Source organism: Caretta caretta, chromosome 17 (assembly GCF_965140235.1).
Source record: "Caretta caretta isolate rCarCar2 chromosome 17, rCarCar1.hap1, whole genome shotgun sequence".
Lineage (NCBI taxonomy): Eukaryota > Metazoa > Chordata > Testudines > Cheloniidae > Caretta > Caretta caretta.
Window position 1 is genome coordinate 2,284,221 of NC_134222.1, and position 13,941 is coordinate 2,298,161.

The 13,941-nt window shown below is 42.0% G+C and overlaps 1 protein-coding gene across 2 annotated transcripts in view; it reads right to left on the minus strand.

The window, feature by feature from the left end:
* Nucleotides 1-2,628: 2,628 nt before the first annotated feature.
* The window catches only part of NUFIP2 (nuclear FMR1 interacting protein 2), a 29,072-nt gene continuing 17,759 nt past the window's right edge, over nucleotides 2,629-13,941 (minus strand). For both annotated transcript variants that reach the window (XM_048823767.2, XM_075120857.1), the window contains 2 exons: nucleotides 13,641-13,673; nucleotides 2,629-12,223 (listed from right to left, as the gene is read on the minus strand). In XM_048823767.2, the coding sequence (XP_048679724.2) occupies nucleotides 12,171-12,223; nucleotides 13,641-13,673 (86 nt within the window). In that variant the 3' untranslated portion in view covers nucleotides 2,629-12,170. The remainder of the gene's footprint in view (nucleotides 12,224-13,640; nucleotides 13,674-13,941) is intronic.

Sequence of the window (13,941 nt, forward strand, 5' to 3'; positions counted from 1 at the left end):
CTTTTTTCTCTGCCCCTCCCCTGAAGTGATAGACTCCAGAGCTCTGTCCTCCTTCCCTTGCACTCCAAAAAGCACAGCACCCACAGTAAGTCAGGGGGAGCTGGGTCCACCTGCCTCTTCAACCTCTTACCAGTGCTGCATTAGTTGGCCATCAGGCATTACTGACCAGCACGGCCCCCTAGCTCAGGACCAGCACTGCACATCAGGGGGACGTGTTCCCAGTGGGATGCTGCAGGGATTGGCTCTTAGCCCTACACTATTTAGCATTTTATCAAGGACCATGAAGAAAACTTGACACAAAAATTAGGGGAGTGGTACATACTGAAGAGGACAGGTCATTACCAAAGAGCAATCTGGATCACTTTGTAAACTGGGCACAAGCACAGAGAGTGTGTTTTAATACAGCTAAACGTGCACATCTAGGAACAAAGAAGGCAGGCCATACTTCCAGGATGGGGGACTCGATCCTGGGAAGCAGAGGCTGTTGTGGTAGACAATCAGCTGAGCATAACCTCCCAAGTGTGATGCTGTGGCCGAAAGAGCTAATGTGATCCTTGGACGCGTAAATGGGGAAATTGCAAGTAAGACTAGAGAAGTTATTTTACCTCTGGCACAGATGCAGCCACTACTGGGATACTTTGCCCAGTTCTGGTGTCCACCATGCAAGAAGGATGGTGATAAATTGGAGAGGATTCAGAGAGGAGCCATGAGCATGATTAAAAGGATTAGAAAACATGCCTTTGAACAAGACTCAAAGAGCTCAAGCTATTTCATAGAATCATAGAATATCAGGGTTGGAAGGGACCCCAGAAGGTCATCTAGTCCAACCCCCTGCTCGAAGCAGGACCAATTCCCAGTTAAATCATCCCAGCCAGGGCTATGTCAAGCCTGACCTTAAAAACCTCTAAGGAAGGAGATTCTACCACCTCCCTAAGTAACGCATTCCAGTGTTTCACCACCCTCCTAGTGAAAAAGTTTTTCCTAATATCCAATCTAAACCTCCCCCACTGCAACTTGAGACCATTACTCCTCGTTCTGTCATCTGCTACCACTGAGAACAGTCTAGAGCCATCCTCTTTGGAACCCCCTTTCAGGTAGTTGAAAGCAGCTATCAAATCCCCCCTCATTCTTCTCTTCTGCAGGCTAAACAATCCCAGCTCCCTCAGCCTCTCCTCATAAGTCACGTGTTCCAGTCCCCTAATGATTTTTGTTGCCCTCTGCTGGACGTTTTCCAATTTTTCCACATCCTCCTTGTAGTGTGGGGCCCAAAACTGGACACAGTACTCCAGATGAGGCCTCACCAATGTCGAATAGAGGGGAACGATCACGTCCCTCGATCTGCTCGCTATGCCCCTACTTATATATCCCAAAATGCCATTGGCCTTCTTGGCAACAAGGGCACACTGCTGACTCATATCCAGCTTCTCGTCCACTGTCACCCCTAGGTCCTTTTCCGCAGAACTGCTGCCTAGCCATTCGGTCCCTAGTCTGTAGCTGTGCATTGGGTTCTTCTGTCCTAAGTGCAGGACCCTGCACTTATCCTTATTGAACCTCATCAGATTTCTTTTGGCCCAATCCTCCAATTTGTCTAGGTCCTTCTGTATCCTATCCCTCCCCTCCAGCGTATCTACCACTCCTCCCAGTTTAGTATCATCCGCAAATTTGCTGAGAGTGCAATCCACACCATCCTCCAGATCATTTATGAAGATATTGAACAAAACCGGCCCCAGGACCGACCCTTGGGGCACTCCACTTGATACCGGCTGCCAACTAGACATGGAGCCATTGATCACTACCCGTTGAGCCCGACAATCTAGCCAGCTTTCTACCCACCTTATAGTGAATTCATCCAGCCCATACTTCCTTAACTTGCTTACAAGAATACTGTGGGAGACCGTGTCAAAAGCTTTGCTAAAGTCAAGAAACAATACATCCACTGCTTTCCCTTCATCCACAGAACCAGTAATCTCATCATAAAAGGCGATTTAACTTAAAGAGAAGGTTTGGGGGTGACTTGATCAGTCTGTAAGTACTGATATGGGGAACAAATATTTGACAGTGGGCTCTGCAAGCTAGCAAAGAAAGGTATAACACGATCCAAAGGCTGGAAGTTGAAGCAAGAAATTCAGACTGCAAATAAGGTGAAGATTTTTAACAGTGAGAGGAGTTACCCATTGGAACAATTTACCAAGGTGGAGTCCCCATCACAAAACAATTTAAAAATCAAGATTGGATGTTTTTCTAAAAGCTCTAGGAATTATGTTGGGGACGTTCTCTGGCTTTTGCTATACAGGAAGGCAGATGGGATGATCACAGTGGTCCTTTCTGGCCTTGGAATCTATGAATCAATATTATTCGGGTAGCTGCTGCATACACTTGCACTAACCCACCAGGGCAGCTCTGTAATGACAACTCGATACTCTGTTCTCTGCTTACATCCACAGACCCACTTATCTTCGTGCCGAGGGCTCTCTCTAATAAAGTGTGATCAACATTTGTACAACGCTGCATTTTGTCATTGCCTGATAACATCATGCATAAGAGTAAAACTCAAGTAATCAGCACCAAAATATTTTTAAAGGACCCTTGTGAGAGAGAGAGAGAGAGAAAGAAACAGACAGACACCTACAAATTTTAAAATTTTTATTCAACAATTTACATCACTTATTGTCTGTCAATGTATTTGATCTACATAATTTTCTGTTTTCTTCCTGATAAAGTGGTAAATTTGGGTAACTTTTGAAGACCAGTTGGTGCAATATAGAATAAATGAAATTAAGGTAACTTTTTAAAAAACATTTAAAGTGTGGAGTACGACATCTTCAGTAAAGATCTATTCTGCCATTACAGCTCATGGACAGTATCTATCCTTACATTCCATGACACCACTCTGTAACATACAAGGCTGCAACAGCCTGCACTAGATACAGCTACAGCAGGTATTTACGTATTACACTAAATGCTCTAGCCACCCCTCCCACAATCTGGAAAATGTCTACGTCTGTAAATGGGTACACAATATTTTAGCCTATTTCAAATTATTGGGAAGGGGACAAGAAAACAACTACCTTTAACATTGTGTGTGGTAGTACATTGCTACCCCACCAGTAACAGAGAGGGGCTATCCCTCTCAGACATGACGAGGTAATTCAGCTCCTGAGCAGGTAAGACACAGGATCTGCTGTGATTTTAAAATACATACCAGGAAACTGAAGAGAAATGAGAACTATTGGCAGATATACGAGCGCAGGCAGTTATCCATGCAAGACACCGCCTTCTGTGCTCCTGCAGTTCTGCCACGAGAGACCACGTGTATGAGCCCAACTTTCTGGGTCTGTAGTATGCAGTTGAGTTTCAAAGTGCCATTAACACTGAAATAGTCAGGAGGGATTGTGGTTTTATTTTCTCCTAAGTAAACATGTTGAGAGCCTCCAAGCCACTTGGTGCCCGAGCCACTGAAGGCAGTAAGTACACGTGTGACGGATAGAAAAGCAGCCCTGTTCTGTACGGAAAAAGCTCCTGTAAAATAATACGAATTTCAGCCCCAGCTAAGGGAGCACATGGAAGAAAGCTGTTTGCGATAAGTCTCTAACATGAAATCCAGCCACTCCTACACAGCAAGGGCCTGGGCTAGATCACAGAAAAGGTTTTCAAGGATGGTTCAGTCAAACCAACTTAGTGCAGCCACACATCTGCAAAAACAAGAGTAAAGACACAGAGCAAAAATCTTGGCTTGCTGGAGATTAAAGGGATTTTTGCCATCAGCTTCAACATGGCCAATATGTCACCCATTTAGTGCACGCATACTGCGGCAATTAAAACAGCTGAGCGTGTCTCTTGCCTTGCACTATGGGCAAAGACTAAATGGGGTTTTTTAAGCTGTTTTCCCTCTACACCGTTTACAATTAGTCCACCCCACACTTGTCTAAGCAAATGGGTTCTCTGTTAAACTAGTGTCAAGGTAACATCCCATAATCAGGGCTGTCCTTTCAAATGGGATTGAAAAGCAGCGAGTGTAAACTGATCAGCCTTCCCACTCACTGCAACTTCTCAGCTAGTCTGGAGGTAACACCTCCAGTCACGTCCTTAACAACAGAAAGGACACAGTCACTCAATGATATCAAGGGATATACCCAGAAAACTGACACCACACCCTTCTCCCTCTTACTTAAATCTCTAAATTAGGCTTTTAAAACAAAACAAACAAACAAACAACAAACACCTCAGGCTACTAAAAGCAGTACCAGTTTTCTGTTAGTTGACTGACAGCACAAAACTGCCATCTTATGTCACACCCTCAGATGGTAAAGCTAACGTATGCAATGACAGCACAGGAATGCAAACAAGAACAGATAAGTCACTTCTGGTAATGAGACACAAATTAAACTTTCAAAACATGTGCATAGCTTTATTCATCTGCTTAGGACTAACCTTTTCATGGAGCTTCAGTGAAACCCGAGTGTGCAAAATGCATTTCTAAAAATTAATGCAAGCAAGCTTTCACATTTACAGTGGCAGAAATACAGAGAGGCTTAAAACAGAAAAAAAAAACACTTTAGGGAGACTGAATCTAGAGAGATGCAGAAATGAAAAACACAATAATTGCACAGTTTAATAGTCTGAGTCAATGGTTGCAAACAAGCATTTTTTTTTTAAAAGCAAGGTGCATTTTCTTTTTTCCTTTACAAAATTCAAGGGGGGGGGGAAACAGGAGGAAAATCCAGCCCAGTAAATGGAATTTTCAGCCTCTGCAGAAAACCTGAATTCCAGAGTGAAGCTGATTCCAGACCTTCCACAGTTCTGTAGACAAAGCATTACACCACCTTCTTTTGCTAATAGGGGGAGAACAGCAAGCCAGGTTTCCTTTAAACACACACAAATATGAGTTACGTTCAGATAGGAAAGGTGCCATATCATAGGATTTGAGTTTTTCCCGCAAGCCTGTAAAACAGCCACTATTCAGAGTCAATTTAAGATTATGCCCTCATTTTGACAGCTGATCCAGCTGGTTACTGAGAACTATAGCCAATCCCAGACTGCAGAAGGGTGAGTTCGTTATGCCATACAAGGGGGTGAGAAGTCCAGAATTACCAATGCAAAGCTCCACAACAACTGACTGGTGAGTTTGACCATTTGAATTTTTTTTAAAATTAAACAGGCATGCAAGGCACGTTATATTAAAAAAAAAAAAAAAGCAAACACCAGTCAACAAAAAAAACACAGTGCTGACAAGCTAATGATGGCAGAAAACTCTGCTCTATATTTACCTACCATATTGCAGTTTGACTTATGTTTCAGAAGCATGATCACATACAATTTCAGACCTCTCAATTCTTCCCTCACCCTACAAAAATATTTCTACCCCCTTTAAAAAAAAGTTTTCTACACACAGAAAGATCAAGTAAATTTGTTCCTCCAGCAATCTCTCACTTAACAGCATGCAAGCTCTCCCGTCGAACAGGAGAGCATGGCTCGTGAGTGATCTGGCTGAGAACTACAAAGGTGAATAGCTCTGGTACTTCTAGGCCAAATGAGCCAGTGCCATTATACCAGAAATACTCCCCTTCTCGCTAACCTGTATGCCTTCATTTATTTGTAATCATTCACATTTTTGTTCTGTAGCTAAACAAAGCAGAGAGACCAGTCTCAAGGGCTCTCTGCACTAGTGGAACATGGAAAAAGACAGCTAACCTCAGATGCCAGCTGGGCTCCCCCATCAGCCTGAGAGCAGCGGGAGAAGACACCAGGGAAAATTAAGCGTGTTTCACAACTTTGGGAAAGCAGAATCCTTGCCATAAATTTCACATTGAGATTAAGCATTAAAAAGATTATTTTCAGAGATCAATATTTTCCTTCCAAAGATTGACACGGCTAAAAAACAGAATATATAACAACTCGGACAGAATATGCTTCAGCTAGATTTCTTTGACCTAGGGTTATTTTTAGCTGCATTCCCTGTTCCAGCCAAAAAGGAAGAGAAAGTGCCATCTCAGGCATTTGCACCACCTTTCCAATAGCAGCCTGAGGGAGGGATGATACACAGTGTTCTTTGAAGTTACGTTTTCTTTTGCTTGCATTGCATAGTAATTCTCATAGATGTTCAGCACCAAAATCAGTTACGCTCATCTTCCAAACCGTTATTTCAGTTTCTAGGTTACCTTCAGAATTAGTGGCTGTGTTACAGGAGGGGGTCAAATCGTCCTAAGAAGAACTATATGGTCATGTAAAAAAGTGCATCACATTCTTGATTTTCAGAGTTACTGATAGCAGCAGTAGCATTAATCCAAGACGTGAACAATTGTAGATTCATTCCTAAATGCAAAACTTAATGAAATGTCTTCAAGGTCACAAGAAAGTCCTTCTCAAAAGGATAAATGAAAATTTGACTAACAGACCCAAAAGGGATAAAACCAAACTAAAGAGGCATATTCTTATTTACATATTAAAACAAAAACATTCTTGTTAAAATACTGAATCTTTATAACACCTAAGCAAAAAAATATGTATTTTAGGAATAAAGCAGAACCTCCTAAAGCAGTAGCCATTTTTTGGGAATCCTTATTTAGCACCTGAGGAGACTGTGCGGGAAGCAGACCGTTTTTAAGAAAAACTGCAAGTTTGACATTTGCTGAACATTCATATGTTCGCAGTGTATAATTTTCATACCACAGAAAGAAAGAAATGGTTTTTTTTTTTTTAAAAAGCTACTAAACCCATTAATAAGGCTGTAGAAAAGGGATACTGCTATGTTACAAAATGGCTTTAGAACCCTGGACACACGTGAAGTTTTCTGATTAACAGTCAATGATAAATACAACTCCGTATCCCCCAGTGAATGCGAAGCTATGACTTCTGTTCCTTTAATGAGACTTCCATTTCACAACAGCAAGCCAATGCTCCTAGCAGTGATTCACTGCAGAATTGTTACACTCCGAACACAAGGTCACTCGCAATGCACTGCAGAGTTGCAATACAACATTCCTGCGCTGCCTCAGACATCCACTAGTCTCTCATGTCATGGTGCTAAGTTACACAACTTTGAGGACTTTAGGCGGGCTATAAGGAAGCCAGCTTTACCCTGGGTGGTGTAATACAAATTGGGCACATTTTTGAAGCTGTGTAATGCAGTGTGTCTGTAGAGGAGCCGGAGATCTTCCAATCCCTTGCATCCGTCCAGATTCATGGTTCTCAACTGCTTTCACTTTTTTCCATGGGTAGGCATACTTCCATTAACCCTATGGTGCCAAAAGTCAGGATTTCTATCCACTCACCCACCATTCCCTGCTTCAGCCACGTCACACTTGGTTTAGCAAAGATCTTGCAACCAGCAAGCGAATCTTGCCTTGTGCACCAGAAAAACTCTTGTAGCAGCTTGAATCATATTTAGCCTTGCTCTCTCCTCTCCTAACCCCGCTCACCACCTCCTTTGTACACAGCCTCGATAATGAAAACGAATACTAAATACATACAAAACCATCCGAGTGATAGGATTACAGAAAGCACCAGACACTGGAGCAAGTTCTTGAAAACGCTATTATCAGAAAGAGCAAGACCTTAACACACGGAGACACTATTAGCCACGTACAAGTTGTCCTGCAATAATTATGCATGTAACAACTTTCTGCCATGCTACCATCAAGAAATGTTTCTACCACCACCTGTTAGCAGCTGTTTATGAGGAAGGTGTATTTGCATCAAAATCATGGTCTTTGAAAGGAGTGGTAGAAAAACAATAATTGCCTATGAAAGTTAGAGAGGACAATTTCCATCTCTCTGAAGTTATTTTATCAAAGCAGAAAGTGATTTTGTTTTTGATTGAAATGGCCTGCTCTCTACAGTCCCCTCCCCCAGCCATTGAGTACACAAGAGTTACAAATTTAACACCAAAATGGCTTTTCCATATTGAAAAGAAGTTTTCAGCAATTAAAGAAGGCAAACAGTCAGATTTATGGTTCACAATGGGTTAGTGACAAGAACTCTGCCTGGCCTTGCCAAAACCAGAAGCCATCTACACTACACAGGTAGTTCTCAAAGGTGAATGCCAGATCTGCCAGGCAACTGGCTTCTGCAGCTATAATGGGGGTCCCCAAATGACTGAGCTGGGATTTTTTTTTTTCCTTAAATCAAATAGAAATCAAAAACTTGAGATTAACCGCAGCCCTGTCAGTCTGATGGGATACCAAATAAGGAGAGCAGAGAGACCAATGCTGTCTCAATGAAAGGACAGCAATCTCCATCACGGGCGGGGGGAGGGGGGGAGCACAGGGCAACTGTTAAGCCATTCCTTGGAGTGGACAAAAACACACCTCAGTCCACCAAAGAGAAACAGCCATGTATTTATTTTGGTACACATTCAGGTTTCATTTGTGCAAGACACATTACAGCTAATACCCCAACGAAACCTGCCACTAGAGGGATGAAGAAAGGAGAGAGGTGATGGGGGGGGGGGTTTCAGATTTTAGTCAGGAGAAAGGAAGAGGACACGTACACCCTCACCCCCTCCTGTGCAGGAATAGTCAAATAAATATAAAACTTCACTTGGTAAGGGAAATGGAGGGGAGGGGGAGAGAAGAGTAGGTTGACTCATAGGGCCTACATTCAAAAGAGAAAGTTAAAAGAAGCCTTTAACCTGAATTAGTATCTTCACTGCTATTAAAAAAATAGATCATGATTTCGTTCTTAGTGCCACTTTTGAATCCTACACTTATTTTAGGCTTTTGTTTTAAACTTATTTTACTCAGTGTAATAAAAACAAATGGCACAAAATAAATACAAAGTTCGTTCTCCAAACATGAATAAAATGCTTGCACACACATTCATTCAATTCCTAGTCTGTGTGTTCCACCTCCCTGCACCCACCCACCCACCCCCACACACACCATGTTCAGTCCCCAGAATGGGAGAAGGTGGCACCTTTTCCAGGTTGTATTTGGTTTATGCTACAGTACTAATACTCTGAGTCCAAGGAAAATTCAAGAGACCTATCAGTAAACAATAGCATTGTTTGAATGGGCTGAGTTAGTCACAGATGAATTTGTTTTTATAAATTTACACAAAAATAATCAGAAAACAGATTAACTCTTAAGATTTTTTTTAATAAGTGCTCAGTAAAGAATTGTGTGAGGACTTAAGGAGAAAGACTGCAGACACAGAGAGGGTTAAGTGTTACAAAACAGCACAAAGGAAGTTTATTCCATGGTCCTGCCTGTCCCTAGGCAATAAAATGTATCCAACCTGTTGCCCAGAAATACTGCCTTTGTTAGCAAGCTGGAACTACAGGGCTCCCAGAAACAGAATTTCTTAACTGCTTAAAGCCAATGGTACAACCAATGGAGCTTTCGAGTGGAGGAAGCAGACGGTGAAATATTTTAAGAGACGAGATACTCAAAAACACAAATGGAGAGAACTGTAGAAGGTGTTTCTGCATCAAATACCAACGGCCCGAGGGAAGGGGCAAGGCAGTGGTGTGAGAAAAGCAGGGGGAACAAACATTTAGAGATTATTTTATTCAGTTTCTTTTGAGAACTTATTTCATTATTTGAAAGATGCACTGGATTGGCTAAAGTGAGTTTCCTCAATACTCAGCAAGACTAAGACACATTTCTAAACTCTAAGGGTCAGATTCCATTTAGAAGATATTGCTGTTCCGCAAAAGCAGATGTTGGGGGGCACAGCTTTATACCCCGTGCAAGCAAAACAGGGGTTTTTTAAATATATGGAATCCAGCCCTTAAGGCGGCAAGTGATTACACAAGGCAAATAAATATACAGCGGAACTTTAAAGCCTGTAAAACAAACTAGAGACTTTGCTATTGACTGGAAACATTTAAAAAAAACCCAAACATTTTTCGCCTCACTCTTTTAAGTTATATTTTCCAGTTTGTTCAACACTTTAAAGCTCAAGAATGCATCAGTTCTCTTTCACAGAGGAACCAACAGCAATTCCAACTTTTGGCAAGCAGTCAGGAGACTTAACAGAATTAAACAATAGGAGCGTGGGAGGACTAGTTGCAGGGCACATCTGTAAACACATTGTACATTTGAAAGTTACAAACACCTGTAAAGGTGATACAGTTTATAGGTGAAATAGAATCATTCCGCAACTGGCCAACCGCAAGTTTCTGAACCTGGACTGATACAGTAAGTTATTTGTTACTATATATATATATTATGTCATATATATATACAGTGTATTAATACATAAAATGGAGTAGGCAATCCATCGTTATACTTTTAAAACTAAGCATGGCAGAAAGCGAACAATCTTAAAAAGGTACAGGAAAAATTAAAGTTTCTTTGTCCCACTATGAACCTGAGAGCTTCATTCAGGAACAACCTCAATAAAAGCATGAAACAATTAAAAAAAAAAGACACGCATGCTACATACCTAATTATTTTCTTTTTAAAAAGAGTAGATACATCTAAGCACAAAGAGTAGGCAAAAGTAATGGGGTTACTTCCTTCCCCTAATGCCCCATGGGATCCAGTCTGATTTTACCAGATGCTAACTCCTGTCAACCTAAATGCCCAAATATTTTAGCCAGCACTCAGCTGTGAACATACAAGAATATTTAAGAGTTGTACATGTACGGAATTTGGACAGGCCAGAAAACTTGTTTTGTTTCACTAATGATTAACTGATCAGTCTTACATTGGACCCCAGGAATTTTGCACCTTAAAAAACAAACTAAAAACAAACAAACAAAACAAACAAACAAACCCACCATCACCAACACATTTTTAACATGCTACACACACGCTGCAGCGCACAGTATGGATCGCACAGTTGGAGCCTGCACTCTCTTCCGCCTTCTCTGCTATTGCCGGAAAGCTGTCCTTGGTTTTGATGATTTTTAAATTTTCATTCCTACCCCCCCCACCCCATTTTGCTCTTGTAATAAAATATATTTTAATAGAGATATAATGAGAAGCAGCAAAAGAGCTCAGAAATACACAGACTGCATTAAAATATAAAAGAATATTTCCAATGGCCGGGACAGCATTCCCTCACCCATTGCTTTCAGGGACAAATGGGAAAGGGTTATGATTCCCATAGGTTTTTTCTCTTTTTTTCCTTTTTCCTTTTTTTTTTCTTCTTCTTCTTTTTTTAAAAACTTATTTCTAAAGAGAAAAAAATACTTGAAGGGTGAAAGTTAGCAGAACACAAACAATTTCTCTTCAGGTTTTCAGTGAAAACAGGAAAAAAAGCACATTTAGTGTTAAGAGACAGACAGAGCAAATATGAAGCACCTACAGTTGATAGCAGGAGATAGATAGATATATATATCTATGTATATATATATTTTTTTTGCTCCCAGTGATACAATGGCATAAAAGTGTGGGAACAGGGTTTTTTTTCCATATTAAATGCCTAAACCAATTGCTTGTTTTGCATGTTGTCTTTTAAAATGACACTCGTGAAAGAGCTCTTCAGTTGTAATAGTCCAAAGTGTAACCGGAGTTTTGTCAACTCTGTAAAACCAATGTGTATCCCAGAACTGTAGAATTACAATCTTCCCCCCAGAAGAACGATGCTTTAAGACAATTTTCTCAGCACCTGATGGGCTGTTTTACTCCTGGCAAGACATGCAGATTATATTCTCTGGAAAAAAGGAAACCCTGCAAACTTCAAGGTGTTTCTCCAGCATTCGCACAGGGTTCAAAGTAAAACAAAATAAAACAAAAAGGAGGGGAAGGGGAGATGAAGGATGGTGAAACATCCCAATTTCCCTGTGATTAGTGTATCACTACAGTCACAGAACAAGAAACAGAAACCTTGTAAAGTGGAAATGCCTCTCCAACCGTCACTGTTGCCCATGTTGATGACAGCAGGAACTTTAGAACCAGGCTTGTGAATTGAGTCTGTACTCATTAATCATTTGCATTTGCTCTTTAAACAAAAACAAAACTAAAAAACCTATTCAGTACCGGAGATTAAATAATCATGTGTGAAGTCTGCTGAAATAAATTTTCAGATTCCTTAAGAAGTCTAATTACTTTCAGTCGCCATTTTTTAAATAACTATATATAATTTGTATATATTATCCTGTGATTCTAGTTATGGTTCCTCTGCTGCACTGAAGATTTAGAAGGAGCATAAAAGCCTTTTGTCCCCTGTGAACAGCATCACGCTGCAGAAAGGTTATAACAGGCAGTCTTGTCCTGCTACCTTCATTGATCTGGACATTCCATGGCTTCATCATAAGTGATTATCCTTTTGGGATCTGAAAAGAAAAATTAAACTCAGCTTTAAACAAACTGCATTCAGGTTCTGAAGCAGAAAATATTCATGAGCAGGAGACCCGCAAACCAGCAAAACACTTAACTAATTGTTAAAAAACCTCCTTTTTTCTCCCTGAACTGCCACAATTTAAAAGGCAGTTTCCTCTTTGCTGACAGGTCAGTGATCTACTTCCTCTATACAAAAGAGCTGGGCAGCGTTCCAGTGGACTCCCAGCAACAGCACCCCCGGCCAATGTATTCAAGAGCCTAACTGACTTCACACAGATGAGTGCTCGCTCCCAACATTAGATCAATGCAGTAATACAGCAAAAGTACAAAGGTCTTTGTGACGAAGTGGGACTGTTCTTAATGTTTCCTCAGAATACTGTAGGGGTGCCTCAGTTTCCCCATGGCATTTCTTAAGTCTCTAGGGGGTGGGATAAGGGGGTGTAATATTGCAGAGCAAAGGGCCAGTGTACATAAATGGCCGACACTCTGTCTCCTGGCAACTGATGGCCTGGGCCCTTCCCCCCTGCAAGGTGAGAGCTAAACGGTTGGAGAACAAAGGAATCTGGTGACCTCCTGGCTCGGGAAAGGGACAAAGCCCAGAGAAGGAGGGGCTGAAGAGTGAGGAAGTTGGGGGCTCGCTAGGGACATGGAGTGAAGTGCAGACGTGGTTGTCTGGCTCACTGCCCCCCAAAATGGACCCGGCTGAGGGATCCTGTTCTCTGCACCTGCAAGCTCTGATAAACCTGTTTTACTGGCTGGCTGAGTGTCCCGTCTGACTGTGGAGTTGGGGGGCAGGACCCTCTGGCTTCCCCAGGACCCTGCCTGGGCGGACTCGCTGTGGGAAGGGCACAGAGGGGCAGAGGAGGCTGAATGCTCCAAGGTCAGACCCAGGAAGGTGGAAGCTGTGTGAGCGGTGTGTCCTGAAGACAGTCTGCTCCCAGAAAGGAGACTTCCCCAGAGTCCTGCCTGGCTTTGTAGGGAGCAGTTCCAGAACATCGCCCGGGGACTCTGTGACAGTCTTCATTTAGCGTTTTCCCCACAAGTGAAAAGAAACTTCATTTCACAGCTGAAATCTGGACACCCAGGAAAGTTTAAGGTTGATATTTGGGTGAAGTCTGACACCAGCAATTACAGGAGTTATCAGACCTAGCCTGACTTTTGTCTTTTTACATTTCGTGATGGGGCTTTTACAGTCCTCACGGCCACCACTTCTGAGCACCCACATCTTCAGCTAGTGTCACGGGGAGCCGACAGCGGTCAGCACCTTTAGAAGCCAAGCCCCAGACATCTCACCCACTCCCTGCCTTTGCTCAGGATACTGCTTAACCATGCTCAGCTCTTAAGTGGTCTTGGTTTAATGTAACCGCTCATTGTTACTCATGTCACTGTTTCATTTTTTAGAATTCTTACCTTGCTTTTGCAAATTCCAAATAGATTCCATTTCTGTGAAGGCAAAAGAGAGAGAGAGAGAGAGTGAGTGTTTTGCAGCACTACGGTACAGTTAGTGAAGCTTCCGGACATGCTTTCATTTTCAGGCTTAGCATTATACTAGAACTGTTGCAACAGAGGGGAATTAGGCCCGAATGATATGGTTGTAAGAGGCCTAGAAGCAGCTGCAATGCAGCCTCAGAAGTTAGAGGCCCAACTTTGCATCAGAAACGAGGTGTGTCACTTGCCACTTTCCAGGCTTACAAATCACGACCCAACTCAA